Genomic DNA, 17,127 nt, shown 5'->3' on the forward strand with positions numbered 1-17,127 from the left:
AACATTAACAATTATATACTTAGAATGTATGAAGAAGCAGGAATCTAGGTATAATTTAAAATAAATATTTCTAACAAAAAAAGGGCAGTGCTACTGGAAATGTTAAAAAATATTTCCCTCAACTGATCTGAAGTGATAGAAATAGAAAATGCCAAGTAAAGGCTCTGTTAATAAATATAAGATAAGAACATATCAATCAACGTCTCTTATGAAATGCAAGCCTTGAAAAAATGGCTCCTGTGCTGTACCGTGAAAGAAATAAACTAAGGATGCCCAATGGAAAACTAACCTGCCATCGAAAAAATAAAGTCAAAAGAGAAGTTAAATAACTTGACCTTGCAAAGGATAGGGGATGTGAAATTAAATAATGGAAAAGTTTTCATGAAAAATGGTCTAAGCCCAGCAGAGTTAACAGTTTTCCTTGACCCAAAAAGTTTCTCAGCAAAGGTTTAAAGCCCCTCAAGTTCTACTTTAAACTGAAAAGCTAAATACCTCTTTTTCCCTTTATCATATAATTAATTTCCAACTACAGTAGTTGCTTTCTGTACATTAACATCCTGGAGAAAAAACATGTTTTAATGTGACAAATAGCATCAACCTTTCTTATATACATGAACATTTTAAAATATTCCATTTTTACTCTTCATTTTCTAAAGCTAAAAAAAAATTATTTGCTTCAATCTTTCCTCAGTGGCTCTTTCTTAGAAGTGTTGCTTTGTCGCTGATATAACATGGAGAGCAAAGCTACACATAGGGCTCCAGATGTGGCTGCACAAATATATTACAGAACTTAAGCATAACTTGTCCTGACTGACTCTGTAGAGCACACTACATAATAGCTAATAGCTCTTGGTAATCTTTTCACTACACTGAGCATAGCCTACTCCAGAAATAATTTAAGTAAAATGTAGAAGCATAATTTGAAAAAAAAAATACTGTAAAGACCTTTCAATTTGCGGTTTTATTTTACCATTAGTATAAACACAATAAGATACTATTTAAAAGACAAAGTTAATTCCTTTTTCAACAGTTTGCTCTTCTTTGAACCAATACAACGGCTCCAAGGTCAAAGAGCAATTTGTATCCAAACAGTCACAAAAAAGCCAATCTTTTCTCTGCCATTTCACACCCTACCCTCCCCAAATAAAGGAAAAAAAGCGGACCAAGTCATCAGTTTTCTGATGAAGTTTATTTTTTTGAGTTGGACAGCCTTAAGCAGATTCCAATCAGCCAAGGAAGTTCCCCAGAAAAAAGTGCATAATTGCTCTTTCCCTGTCTTATTGAATTCAGGCACGCAGTTGGCCTTCCTGTCAGTCTTATGCCAAGGCAGCACGAGTCAGCTACTTCCTTCTGGGAAAGTAATTTAACAAACTGTCAAGTGAAAATTAAACAGCCTTATGAAGAGGCATGGTGGAAAAAAATATGAAAGGGGGATTTTGCTCAGAGACATCCATTCTGGACAGTTAATAGCTCATTCTCTCTCTTATTTGCCCATCACCTCTTCAAGCTTTGTTATTTAGCTGCAATGCATTCACAAAATTAGCAAACCAGGGTTTTATTTATTTTTTTTGGTTTCCCACATAACATTTTTATTCCATACAAATACAAAGGTGTTGATGAGCTTTACTGCAAGGAATGGTAAACTGACATTACATAGGATCTTAATCAAAACCACATTTAAAACCAGAACAGTTTTAAGTGATTTAATATTAAGCATTCATGACAATGTTATAAACGGTAAAACATTTTTTATCTGTAATTTATTTAAATTCTTGAAAACAGTGATTTTTTTTTTTTTTTTAATTTAAACTGTGATGTACTGACACTCCTTTCCAGTTACCGGAATTCACTGCCACTTTATGAAGATAGACAGAAGATGATGTGTGTGCATTCAGGCTTATTGGACCCTTTCCTTACCTGCATGTTTGTGATGAGAGTGCACTTTCTGACCTTGTAGAGTACTACCCTGCTGTAGAAACAGAGCAGCCCCTTTCACCATAAAGAAGCTTTCACTTAAGCTGAAATGAGAACAAAAACAGCACCACTTAATTAAAAGCCCAACAGAATGACACCATAAACTTGTTAAACTTTAAAAGATGTGGTTACTAATACTTAATAATAATAATAACAATAATAATAATATATTTATATAGGATATATATATTTATATAAAATATACATTTTATATTCCAATTTAATAAAAGAGGAGTCTTTAGCTTTTTTTAAGGCAGTGCAATAATTAAAAAAAAAAAAAAAAAAACCTTAAGCACATCAAAGCAAAACACTGCCTCACCACTTATTTAGTATTTTGAAATTTTGGTATATGCAGAAGATCATCATCCAGAAATGGGATACATAGAGAGACACAAAAGGAGTATCAGAGTACAAACTCTGACTCCTCAGACTTCTTAAATCTGTTTACTTCAAGCTATCAGAAAATGTAAGATCTTCGGCAAGTTCAATACAAACTAGAGTACAGACCTCTGCTCTAAACATTTTGCATATTGTACAAAAGCATTAAACCCATCTCCAGCCTAAATTGCTTGGGTAATTTTCACATCTGTTCTCTTAGATTACATAACACTTGCAAAGACATAATTAAACTTATCAGCCATATAATCTACATTACTTTCAATCAACCACTGCAGACCTGTCTACAGTGCAGTCACAGACATGCTAATTAATAAGAAAAAACTGCACTAGCACTTTAACCACAGCAATTAGAATGGTGGGCAAAAGAAGCACACATCATTTTAGAAAAGGAATAGCAGACTTATTTCTAATAGTTTTCTGGGGAATGAATCAATTAACTGGGGAATTAAAGGCAAGTTTAAAAAAATGGAGTATGTGAGTTTAGCACAGTTTCTTCCAATTTATTTGTATTGTTTCCAGGATGTCTATAGATGGAAGGCAATTTAGCAGAAGGAAAATAGGCAAAAAAATGTTTTTTAGAGTTAATAGTTGATTTTAGTGTAAGGGAAAAAAAAGAACAAAGAAACTGCTTCAAAGTTGATGCTATTTAATTTAAGTAACACCTTGAACTGACACATTACCTAGGTCACAACATAATTAATAAAGTATCTATCTATCTATCTAGTCAGTAACATTTTATTGCTGAAGAAATTACATTCCTTAAAAATAAATTATTCTGGCCAAGCATTTCCTGAAACACATTCTGCAGTATAAGGTCATGGACAGGCAGAGTCTATTCAAGCCACTGGTGGTCTGCAGAATGTTACAACTCTCTGTCTCTAGGCATAGTAACCTCTCTGCAGATCTTTAAACTATGCAGGGAAACTGAAACCTATTTAAAATCAAAAGAATGAATCCATGGCCTTAAGTATAATTTTAAAATTAAACAAACAGCAAAAACAAAGCTGAAAAAGATCAAAGAAAATCCATTAAGTCTCAGCAGTGACTAAGATCTCTGTAACGGAACTAAATATTTTTAAACACTGTCTCAATTTATTCAACCTAAAAAGCAGAACAAAAATCACTTACCAGCAAGTACAGCATTCATGTTGATTACATGGGAAACTTGGCTACACTGAACTTTCCGATGAATGTGAAGACCCCCCCACCCCTAAACAAATCCCTTGCACATCACAATGGACTTAAGGAGACTCACATTCGGTAGATCTCAGTCTGTGTGAGAACAGCATTCTCCACAAAATGTGGTAGCATCTTCAGCATTGCTTGTTGAGAAGAGTTCACCATGAGATGCATCCTGGCTGGCTGTTTTTTTTTTTTTCTTTTTTCTCAAACGAAAACTGCAATGTGCAGTCTATCAAAATGTTTTAAGGAATGCATTTCTTTTCATTGTGTAGTCAGTTCTTTGTCTTCGCTTTGTGTTAAATTTAGGAATTGTAATTAGTGGCAAAAGGCAGGCAACGTAACATTTCCCTCTTCTTTTCACCACTTAGAAACAATCATTACTTTAGGTTGACAAATCAAAATGATTCCGCAATAGCTTTGTAGAAAGTTAATATTAAAAATATCAAGGTAAAAAAAAAAAAGAAACAGAGTTCTCCTTGAAGCTGTGGAAGCAGGCAGTCCAAGTGCAAAACTAAGTTGACAGCAGACTCTTACACTCCAATGAGAAGCGAGCGGCACAAAAAAAAAAAAAGGCACAGAATGCTCACAGCAAATCTGATCAGCTAGCTGCTCCCTCTGCCTATTGCTTGCTTCTCTCTCTCTCTCTCTCTCTCTCACTATAATGCTGTAAATCCAAGTCAACATTTGAACACGAAGCAATTTTTAAAGGTCAGCTGCTTCCACAAGCTTTACGAAGCCTTCCTAGTTACACCTGGCAAATGGGAGGTACCTGATCATACCACACCCCAGAAGCATATGGAGTGCTTTAGGCCACTGCATCGGCCTCGACACAGCACCAATTATATGACCGTACACTCTCAGTACTTTTGGCTGCAAGTCAATTAAAGATCATCTTACCTTTTCTTTCGTGTGTGTGTGTGTGTGTGTATGCACAGTACTGAGATACACTGCCTGGTTTCAAATCGGGATAAAAAAAAAAAAAAAAAAAGATCATTATTTGGAGCCCCTGTTAGAAATTATACACTATACTACTCCTAATAAGCAAAAAATGGTTCCATGCTAGTATCCCTTTAACACTGTACTGTATATGTTACTCACTCTAAAAGTTTTACTAAATCAGAATGATGAACTGCATCTTAATTTTTCATTTCTAAAATAAGGGCATCCTGTCCAGGGTTTGTTCCTGCCTTGTGCCCTATGGTAGCTGGGATAGGCTCCACGACCTGGTTTCAGGACAAATCAGTTTAGAAAATGACTGACAGATTTGTAAAAAGGACATATTCACAAAGGCTGGAGCATTTCAAGAGGGCTTTATAAACTATGGGAAATAGACCTATGAATCAAATGACAATCCCAAAAATATTGAAAAATTTGACAGTTCACAAATATAATGAGTGATTAAAAATTTCCCTTAACAACTGGAAAGACTTTAAGGATGATAAGGCATTTTCTGATTATATGAAACTTACAGAAATTCAAACATATGGATGTTTCTAATAAATATTCCACAATATTTTAAAGGTACACATTTAGGTACTCAGAGGTGTTCTAGCAATATCCAAACAGCATATGGTGTAAATCAGAATGTATTCAAGCAGCAGACAAACAGCTGAGTGGAGGGAAAAAATCCAAAACTTTTCAATGCTACTTTATCATTATGTCCAACTGTAACACACACATTGAGTTAGTTTGACTATGACATAAACTAAAGAAGAATAACCTAGACTATAAGAAGGAACATGCACAATTTTGAATTGTGCTACTGATGGACACAAGCCTGGTTGAAAGTCACTAGTATAACAGCATGTGAGCACAGAAAATTTGGTTTTACATTGAACATGAAGCATTATAGCATACATTATGAAAACATTGTTGTGGTCAGACAGAATTCAGTTGTGACAATGTACAATGTAAAAAACTAATGTGTAATTAAGAAATTGTGCATTTAAAGTTATGGATTGAGAGTGAATGAGTAAGAATATATGAAGCAACAACTGAAAGTTGGATAACAAGACATGATTTCAATCTACAATGCTGAGATTATTATGAAGAAGGTAAAACAATGTCCACATGTTTGAAGGACTTAAGTAAATGTGAAATGGGAAAAGAAATTCTCTAAGACTGTTACCTTTGCACCACAAATTTTTTCTCTGACTGATGACCTCAGGTAAACAGATTTATTCCAAACATTGACAAAATAAATCCTAAACCATTATGAAGTACGTCAACCACCACAACATCAAATCAGCAGGTTCAGAAACTACTTGCATCTTCAAGTTGCAAGTGTTTGATGTGATGCAGACAATCATTTGCCTACCTACCACTGTTCACACAGAGACAGTGTTAAATATTACTACTATACTGCCTACTGTACATTTTGTAGCTCTTTCTTATCTTGGTCTGTTGTATTCTCATTATCTTTCTCTGTCTCCCCCCTCCCTTATTTTTAAGCATTTTTCTTTTTATTGTATTATTACTTTATGTCCTAAACACAAATACATATTCTGGTGCCTCCTGACTATTCCAAAGACTCATCGTGAAAGTCTCATTTACTGCTGCTTTATGGTTTCAGCTTCTTGGAACAATGTCTTCCATGGGCCACCTCTGAGGCTCTGTAAGTGGCCACATCCAAATCACAATTAAGAAGTAACCTTTCCTTTCTAGTATTTTAATTGGTTATGCCTGTAGTCAGACATATTTTGGATCTTCTTTGCCAAGTGTACTAATCCCAGTTCTGCTGTGTTGCCAAATGCCTATCCTTATACATCAATTCAACATTTATTTGTCAAAAGATTCTTTGTAGTTTATAGTATATTGAATAATCTTGTAAGTCTCTTGTCTTGTTTGATTTGTATGGCATCTTCTAATAACATGATTTCTGAAGAGCACTATTTGAAATAAACATTGACCGATTGATGGAATATAACAAAGTATTCATGATATGCTAAACTGACATGATAATTGTATAAAAGGTTCTGCATAAAAATACTTTTAAAAGAAATTTAATACAAACAAAGAAGTATGTGAAAATGATGTGCCAGATAAATAATTTCTTTGGGATTATTTCAAATGTGCATTTATTTTTTTCTCCCAAATATTGAAACTGAGTGAACTATATTATATCATAGTTCTTAAAATGTTACCTTTTTTACTGAGATCTTTGTTTAATTAAAATCTGTCCTGACTTATTTAAAAGAAAACTTTTAAATCTATAGAATGGAGGAAACACTTCATGCAATAAAAAGGAATGAGGTAAATAAGAACTGGATCATGTGTAAAAATGAATAAGCCAGAAGATTTATTAATTCAGCAAATGAAACAACCATAACTAAATGCTAAAATAATCGGACACCAAGTTAACCAATCAAATGGTAAATTTCCAAAGCATAGTTTAATGGATGGGCGGCACGGTGGCGCAGTGGTAGCACTACTGCCTCGCAGTTAGGAGACCTGGGTTCGCTTCCCAGGTCCTCCCTGTGTGGAGTTTGCATGCTCTCCCCGTGTCTGCGTGGGTTTCCTCCCTCCAAAGACATGCAGGTTAGGTGGATTGGCGATTCTAAATTGGCCCTAGTGTGTGCTTGGTGTGTGTGTGTGTTTGTGTGTGTCCTGCGGTGGGTTGGCACCCTGCCCGGAATTGGTTCCTGTCTTGTGCCCTGTGTTGGCTGGGATTGGCTCCAGCAGACCCCCGTGACCCTGTGTTCGGATTCAGCGGGTTAGAAAATGGATGGATAGTTTAATGGTCTCTACACATTTTAAAATAAGAAACACAGTTGACCTGATTAGCATATGGAAAAGTATCCCTGCATATGGTAAAGTGTAATACTGTCATTTTCAGCAGTAGCAAATGTAATCAGGTGAAGCTAGCATTTTGTTATACTAGTTCTGTTACAGTATTTGTGAGCTTCCTGGAGAGAAGACATGCCATATTCATCAGAACAAAGTATTTTGATTGTGGAGCTGTGTGTTCATTCAGGCTCCTTCAAATTAATACAAGGGATTTTTTGAACAATATCCCATTATGAGTATTCTGAGAAACACACAATTCAGCAATTGTTGAAAAAGTGTCATAGTACTGGTTCTTTGAGTAATGCACCAAAACCAAATCTTTCATTTGTACCCCAAAGACTGTCACCAATCACGTGGAAAGCAGGCCTCTTAAGCTGACACAGTGATTATCACCACAGATGGGCGAACATCTATTTTCATGGATATGTTATGGCGTACAGAATCATGTATGTTTGCTGGTGTAGACAATTTTCACCACAGCCTCTAAAATGGTTTGTAACATTCTTTAATAACAATTAAAAAACAAAATAACTTTTAATGTGTAATACCGTATTTGATATTCTTTTTATAAAAATCTGAATGACATTAACAATAAATCCAGGCTACTTATTTGTGCATCTTCCTGTAGAACTCAAACTGAATGTTCAAAATAATCCTAGAATAACATCTAAGGATCTCTACACTTCTCTCTGGCTGTAACAGATATCCATGTTCATGCCTTAGTAAATAAATGCAAGCCAGAATGTACTGGCTTTCTTCTAACTGCTGCCTGATGATTGTCTTTACCAGACATTCTACTGTTACAGTGTACAGGCTATCATGAACAAAAGAAAGAAATTAGATGAATATCTTTAGATAAAACATGAGAAGAGACTTGATAAGAACATTCAGTTATCTACAGAATAAATAAGCATTTAAACAGAGCTTTCAAAATGAACAGGGAGACAACTGGATTATGCTTAAAATCTAATTTTAACTTCTATACAGTTAAACTGGTTTACTTCAATTTACATATTTGAAAAATGGTTGAAATAAAGTTTCTGTTCAGCTTTTAAAAGATACTGACTGAAAAGCCTTAACAAACAAGGCATTAGATACACACCTCCAATAGGCTTTCAGAACCTGTCCATTTCCCAAAATTTCTGAATTTTGCACCATCAGCACCTTTTTTTTTGTTCCAAATGCTCAAGGAGCAGCACAACACACACACATACACACACACACACACACACACACACACACACACACACTGTAAAAAGACTAAGCAAGATGCTACCTCTGGAATGCTACATAGCTGAAAAATACATTGTTTTCCAGAAGAACTAAGGGTGAAATCTGAGCCAAAAAAAAAAACAAAAATTGATCAAACCCTGAAATAAACCAAAAATAAATCACATTTTATTATATAATAACACAAACTGTGCAGGATAGACAGCATATTTATTTGGCTTCAATTGTGTGTTACAGTAAAAATGCAAGCAAATGGAAATAGGATGCATTCCTCAGTTTAATCTTTTTCCCAAAATGACAAAGGCAGCTTCATTTATCCAGGAATTCCACCGCTCCCCTCTTCTCTATCACATTCAATGGGCAGCATTGTGTTTGCAATCTATGTTAATTTACAGTGGGCAGTCAGCAATGTTCACATCTTATTGCACTGTCTTGTACAACTTTCATAAACTCCAGAATGGTCTCAGTAACAAAATAAACAAATCTGTGGATTAGTACAGAAGCCCTGCAGACAAGTAATTAAAGACAACACAGGCCTGCCAACATTACTGAGGATTAGTGCACCGTCTAGAAAAAGGTGGGCAGGGCTGCTGTGTTCACCCTGACGGAGCATCAAACAGCGTCTATGCAACTCTACCAGAGGAGAGAGATTGGGGGTGTGCTGAGCTACACCAGAAACAAAAAGCAAGGCAATTATTTATTTTTAAGTATTTCTAAAATAAATTTAATATTGAATTTTTTTTAAAGACACAAGATACTAAAGATTGAAGAGACTTATTTAAATCAGTCCTGGAGTTAAAACATATTTTTGAGTATTTCAAAAGTAAAAATGAAGTAAGGAAGTCATTAATTATTTTGTGTTTCAGTTTTATACAGTGGAGGAAATTGAAAGTTAACTACAAGATGCAATGCCTATTTTACAAAATAAATAAATAAAACTACAGCAACAACAAAAAGAAAACCAGAAAGCCTTGCTGCTAATTTGTAAGGCTTACCTTTACGTTTTTTTCATTTCACTTACTATAATCATAGGAAATAATGCATGACTTTGATTAAATATACTAGTAAACTTTAAAAAAAAAATCAAGAACATGTTGAGTATCCCTAATCTAAAATTCCAAAATCTGAAATTTTGTTGAGCTCTGAAATTCTGCCACAAGTTGAAAATTTCACACCAAGGTTCTCTTTTAGAAAACTTTGAATGGAATCGAATGTGAAAATATGTGTATGCCAAAAACTGGATATGAATAACATATGTGTAGATTCGACATAGATTTATTTTTTCACAGCAGAAAGATGAAAAACCAAGTTCTTTTGTGCAAGCACTCAGCATTGACCCTCTTAAAAAGGAACTAAAATACTGTCTATATATCATATTCATCACTCCTGTTATTTAATAGGTTTGTCACGTCAGCACACCTTACAATAACAGCTCAGTGACTTGAACTATTTGACCCATGAGTAGTCATTTAGCTGGTCAGACTGCATTTCCCTACATTATCATGGGTGTCCCCAAGATATCTCATTACGTACTGTATAGGCAAATATCCCAAAATCCAAAAATATCTGAAATTCAAAATGCTCAAACTATCTAAATTATTAGTTCTAAGGTAAGAAATATAGTAGTGTGTATTATTATACATTTATATGTCTGTTAACCCCAGAGAAAGCACCAAGTCAAACCAACATTGCATTTATAGAAAGGTGTATTCAATACCCATAAACCTATAATACATTGATCATTCATCTAAAGTCACTTAATTAAATAATAATCAAAGCAAATAAGAAAAAAGAACCATCAAACATTTGCTTTCTGACAGCAGAAACTGGCTAAGGCTCAATATTTTCTAGGTTACCTGATTTCCAGAAGCAGATTTCATGCAACCTAGTTGCAAATCGAGGTCACGTTGTTCCCAAGACACAGGAATTTTAGACAGAAGAACTAATGTTAGCTTGGGATAATAATACAAGTATAACTTCATTCACCTTGGGCCTGTGTAACAGATGCTTGCATTCTAGGTTCAAAGACTAAGCTTCACTAGCTAATGGTTGTCCTTGTATCAAGCAGTTAATTTCTGCCCACATATCTTACCTGTGCCCAGCACAACTAAACACAATGCAAATAAAAAAACATTTTGATGGATACATTTTACCAATGTCTCCTACAATTTTGTAGAGCTGTAACCTTGAGCATAGAGATCATGCCACCTCCTCTGCTCAAGACTATAGAAGTTTAATTACCTATCATAATAAAACTAGGAAAGTTACTTTTCTTAAGTTAACAAGGCCCCCCCCCCCCCCAAGACCTCTAAAATCAGAAGCACTATAAGAAAATCACATAAACAAGCTTGAATAAGTAACAATTTGTCACTCCTAAAGGCACCACAAAATAAACCTAATACTCTGTTTAGTTATAACAGTCAAGATGATGTCTGTTTAAGTAATCAGCAGACAGGAGTACAACCTGTCTTTTATACTTGCAAATCATTTTTGAAAGTTTCACATGGGTGTCGTCTTGGTTCTCCTCTGAGTAACTCTTCAACCTCCTTCATTACTGCCAACTCAAGTAAAGATTCACCCATTTACAAAAACTGAACAAAACGTAACATTTGTTTTACAGCATTTATATATTTACTGATAAAGCAAAGATGACTCACTCACTCACCAACAAAATTTCCCATTTAGCTGAAATTTAGCAGGGTGGTACATCTAGGCCAGTAGGTACCAAGCACCCTAATAAGAAAGGACATTTCTGATATATCAATATTTAGGGGTAAACCCCCCATTACAACAGAAAAACTAAATACGCCAAAAAACTTTGACTGATTTGACGGAAATTTGGTGACATTATAGAAATAAGAAAATTATCTGACACTTTTTTTTTTTTGATGTTTGTCAGTAAGAAAGCTGTAGTGAGTGGGGAACTCTTAGGCACTGTATCCTTTTTTATCTTCAGCTGTGATCACACAGAGAAATAGGATGTGCAGTTCATGCAAATGAAAGCCGGAAGCAGAACAAGTGCCACTGACCATGCTGTGGCTGCGACTAAAATAAAACGGCAGCTGCCCTGCACAGGAAAAAGAGATGAGGTGGCGAGCTGCATGGAAAGTGAATTGTGAAATAGATGAAGAAAAGTTTTGTGCAACATTGTTAACAAGTAGCTTCCTTGGGTACACACAGCATTCCCTATTTTGTTGACTTCTTCTTACTCCTTGTGATGCAACAAAATGCACACAAATTCCAGCAAGACTGGATTGTCGAGAGCTCTTATATACATAGACTTCAAAGAACGGGAGGGTGTTAGGGGTCTTGGTGGAAAAATTTATGCAATATTATGGAGCACTAAGGTATCCCCTAGAGGTCGTACTGTGATGTGCTGCTATGTACAATGCAAGCCAGGAGTGATGTTAATTTCATGTGACCTGTAAATGTGCAGGCTGTAAATGTCAATACTGTATGTAATAAGTTAAAGGAAACCATGATTCAATATTTACTGCACTTGATCTAAACCTTACAAACCTTTGTAACAATACAAGATTACAGATTAAAGCATTACATTCAAATCTGATAGAAGGTATCACTTTTACAGGATGTTCTACAGGGTGAAATTAGAATTATATCTAAAATTCAAATTATTCCTGCTAATTATCTGTTTCAACCCAAAAGAATATCGTTTCCTCTAAAACCGTGTTGAGCACTGACCAGCAACATAAGCCAGAGTCAATAGGAAATGTAAGAATTGATCTAGGGCAGGAATCTTTTACTCATGTAAGTTTCAAATAATTCAATAAACTCTGCTAGGACAAAGGACTGCCTAAAATAAGTTTTACTACTAAAAAAAAAAATACTATTTTTTACATGCTAACAAACTATGACAGATGAAAGAAACTCTGACCTTTCAGACTAATATTGGCTAGCTTTTTCTCTCTTGTTACAGCACATCACACTACATGATCACGCCAATTATGTATGCAACATTTTCTTTACTTTCCACTGGTGCCTGTACCTGCAATACCTCAAAGAAACTAAAAGAATGACTTTGGCCAAAAAAAAAAAAAAAAAAAAAAAATCAAAGGGTGGTTAATTCAAGATACAATCGGGACATTTTTAATATATGGGATGGAACGACTGAAGGGGTGTAGCTCTATTCACTCTAATCACCCGCTTCAAAGCAAAAAGTGGTTCTGCAAAGAACTGACACAGATGCACGACCCTTTAACCATCTCACGGATTATATCTTTCTCTTGGCTGTTATAAGTTGAATTGAGTAAATAAATACAGCTGGAATAATATTTTTTGTGTGTGTCTTAATTTCAGGATGCACATCAACAAAATGTGAGCATTTTGAAGGAGGTGATTCTTTTCTATACCTACTGTAATTACTGTAAACAGTAGTCTTTCATGATAAACAGAATTAACACAATAAAAATGCAACATTATGGCATGTTACAGTTGCAACTTTAGCACAATGGTTACCTAGCCAAAGTCTTAAAATATTTAGATTTATGTCTAAGGCACATTTTAAAGGGCAGTTTGTTTTATATTTAGTATTTAGATTGGTGGACTCCATTACCACATTAATGAATAACAACTTTTAATGACACCAATTTTGTAAAATAATCAAATAACACTTTTAATTAGAAAGATTCAGGGACTTCATGGTTTAGTTAGATGCACAAATGGTGGCATGGGATACTCTGCTGAACAGCAGTCTTCACTTAATCACATTTTGGTCAGTCAAAAAACAGTATTTTAACTGTTTACATCAAATCTCCGACATGACATTTGTAGATGAATTGCGTAATAAAATAAACAAATAGATTCAGATTGTTTAGTTTTGATGCAAAAACAATTAGTAATTAGATTGGGACACAACAATCCTGACAGATGCATTTCTACCAGAGTCCTCGTAGACAACCATAAAAAAAGGCAGAGGCCAGTAACTGACACTCATGTGTTAATGGAGAGTGGTACAGCTTCTTAACAATTATAAAGAAAAGCACTCACATTGAGATTCTCAATGATGCAGGACTGTTATTAACTTGTCAATAATACACACAGTTTAACCTGGTGTGCTTCAATTAACAAACTCTTCAGCGGTCTTAAGGTGAAAGGGACAGAAAAAAGGCTAACAAATTGCCACAGGAAGATGTACAGTCAGACATGTTAAAGCAAAAAAAGCCTTGCTTTCATTGACCTCACTCACACAGCATGCTTCCCATGAAAAATGATATCCATGTACAAAGAAGAGTAAGATTGTCTTCACATGACATTTTTTTCTGTCTGAGAAGCCAGTGCCATTGTTCCTTCCTGATAATCTTCACTGTTTCTATGTGCCGCTACAAAGTCTATCTCAAATATGGACAAACTCTTTTTTTGTTCAGGGTCATAGGAAAAACGAACATGTCCCAGGGGAAAAAGAAATCGGGTTGTGGATGGCACTTCAGCCCATAATCATCAGCACAGGTACACTCGGCCGATTATGATTAATCAATGAGGAGAATTTAGGTTGTTTAAAAACCACCACATAACTCTAAAATACACTCTTAATTAGTTATTCATACGTCAGGATTGGCTCCAGCCCGCATTAACTTAAAAACGATTAAGTGGGTTTGAGAATGTTAATTTATGTGTACATTAAATTATATGTACTTTAACTTCAACTGCCTAATACTGGTACATGATTACAAACCCATTATATCATCCCTCAACACTGACTATAGTATAAGTACTTTATAAAAATTACTTTTATTCTTAGTGACTTTGCTGTAAAAAAAATAGGTAATATTTTACAATGTAACATAAAAAAAGAATTAAAAATAAATTCTATTTAAAAAAACATTTTTAGTTATGTAGCATGTATTATACAGTATCTTGTAACTGGTATTGAGCGATTAAAAAAAAAATAAATAATGAAAAATAAGCTCCAGTATATTAAAGGTTTGCTTTTTAAAACAATTCAGTAATGTACAACAGTCTTATTTTACTCTATGTACCCTATGACTCACAAACTCTTAACCTAAGAATTAATGCTACAGTTATTAAACATCATGACTTTAGTTGCATTCAAATTTAAAGTTTTAATCTAAATTGCACTATTTGCAATAAATTACTTTAAAATACTAATGAAAATACAAATTTTCAATTACAACAAATTATGATTTCAATAACAAATAAACTACAAAGTCAACTCTTAAAGCCTGACTACTGTCTGTTGAAAGATAAATTCCAAGAACTGTTGGCTACGTGTCTGACACCATATTATCTGTTTATTTGGCAATAACTCTTTTAAAGACCTTTTAAACATGATTAAATATAACGCTTACACATTTTATTGCCTATAGTACAATAATGAAGCTGTTCACCATTTTTATTTTTCAATCAATTTATAATTTACGTCACATGATGACTTCAGAAAAACATCCTGCTAAACTCATTCAGAAGGCTGCTCTATTTATTGTGTGTCGATTTCTGCGGTGACCGTTTGACTGCTCTGAAGATGGAGAGGCCACTGACTCCCTGTCTTTCCTCTATTGTGAGCAACACACTAAGACAGGAAAAAGCTGTGTTTTCATGGATGTGATTCATCATCCTGTTTTCCAGAAAAAACAAAAGTCAGCGATTTAACAAAATAGCAGAATTTTCAGAAAAAAAGAGGGGGTGGGTAAAATGGTTAATTAAGGACAATCCACAAACTAATCTTAAAAATTTCATTTAGTCATCACATGGAACTTTATGAATCAGTTTAGTAACAAATTCTATTTTCCCACAAAAAAAACAGTGAAAATTAAGAAAAACATTTAGCAACATACTCTGTAGTCCAAAGAACAAAATACAGTCTTAAATTAGAAATAAGGTGCATTTTTTCCCCTCATCAGTACACAACCACAATGACAGTCCTGAGTATAAAAGTGCTGAAAATGTGAAATCAATGCCAAATTCTGGTTTATCTTGTAACTGATTAATAATTAAAACCATTGGAAAACTTTAAAATTTGATATAAATTTTTAATGACTTTACATACAATAATGCTTTCTGAGTAAGGCTTACTCTAAATCTGAACCTTGAACAATACATTTTTAGTAATGATAATGAAAATAACATGGGTTTACATCATTTAATAAAGAGGAAGCAATTAGCAACCACAATTTGGTATGCGTTTATAGTTTTGCTGTTGACAGTACCACAATTTTCTATTAAAATTAAAAGCAATAAATGTTGATTTCTACTACAGTAATCATTAATGCTGATATTATTATGCTTTTAAAATGTATTCAATCAATGTACATTTATACTTCATTTAGAGCATGGGAATAAGAGCAGAATTAGCCACTTTGGGAAATATCAGGCGCGTCAGAAACGTATGAACATCCACTTTACGGAAACATCAGCACTCTTTACCTCTGGGCATAAACAAAAGAAGACACTATATCATCCAGCAGACTTTTCAAACACAATGCACCAGAGATACATGAATAGGCAAACAGAAGACAGTTTACTCAATAACTCTTAGAAACTGTGTAATTTAAGTAAGACACTGAACAAAATAAACCTGAGACTTTTTGGACAGAGCAGTTCAGCAAGTTTTTTTCTGAATATTTTTACAACACCTGCGGTGGGCTGGCACCCTCCCCGGGGTTTGTTTCCTGCCTTTCACCCTATATTAGCTTGGATTGGCTCCAGCAGACCCCCATGACCCTGTAGTTAGGATATAGTGGGTTGGATAATGGATGGATCGATGGATTTTTACAACACAGTAAGAGTATTCCTTAATGACAACCTAAACAGAGGACTTATTAATTGTTGAGTTCATAAACATCTTCTCAAAGACTGTTCAACTATAATACTGTCAACTATAATAATGACCAAATAAATGGATAATAATTAAAGTAAAAGAGAAAATACACATTATGATTTGGTTTTGTTTAGGAATACATGCAGACATAAAATGAACACACTTTTGCTTATGACATTTTTGAAACAGTGCACTTTGTTGGCGATTTGATATATTTATTGATATATTTATGATAACAAAAAAAAGGTGCTAAAATTACAAGAAAAACAAGGTGAGTCTCAAAAGATAATATTTAAGAATTCAGTCTCCAAAATGGAAACTTACCTCTGGTTTAATCTGCGTTCATCATCACTCCCAAAATCCTGCAGAACAAATGAAATTGCATCAGTATGTCTTAGCTTTAAAATCTAACAATTCAAAATTATGTTCAAGCTTCAGGACAAATATTCCTTTATATACAGTAGAAAACGGTTGGCTGTCAAAGTGCTAAATAATATTAAAATGCTTACAATGTACTACAGAAATACTAATGATGCATTTATATAGCACCTTTACCATGCTGTACTACTTTTAATAAACTGTACAGTAGATATCAAGTATCTGTGTCTCACAGCACAAAACAGAAGGATGTTGTTTTTCCAATACATAAACCACACAAGGGCAGCAAAACACTATTTTTGATTCATTAGAGGTCTCAACTAAAAACCATAACTTTATTTCAGAGTAATTCAAAAATATCCAGTGGTTCAAGTGCTGTTCAC

At 34.3% G+C, this 17,127-nt stretch overlaps 1 protein-coding gene across 2 annotated transcripts in view; it reads right to left on the reverse strand.

The window, feature by feature from the left end:
• ssh1a (slingshot protein phosphatase 1a) overlaps positions 1–17,127 on the reverse strand; it is a 61,404-nt gene that overhangs the window by 24,201 nt on the left and 20,076 nt on the right. The window contains exons 2-3 of one of the 2 annotated variants that reach the window (XM_051921318.1): positions 16,691–16,728; positions 1,918–2,018 (exon numbers count right to left, since the gene is read on the reverse strand). In XM_051921318.1, the coding sequence (XP_051777278.1) occupies positions 1,918–2,018; positions 16,691–16,728 (139 nt within the window). Of the gene's footprint in view, positions 1–1,917; positions 2,019–3,628; positions 4,094–16,690; positions 16,729–17,127 lie in introns of those variants that run through there. The other variant, XM_051921319.1, reaches the window with a different exon arrangement.

The sequence above is a fragment of the Erpetoichthys calabaricus genome, chromosome 18 (assembly GCF_900747795.2).
Source record: "Erpetoichthys calabaricus chromosome 18, fErpCal1.3, whole genome shotgun sequence".
Classification (NCBI taxonomy): domain Eukaryota; kingdom Metazoa; phylum Chordata; class Cladistia; order Polypteriformes; family Polypteridae; genus Erpetoichthys; species Erpetoichthys calabaricus.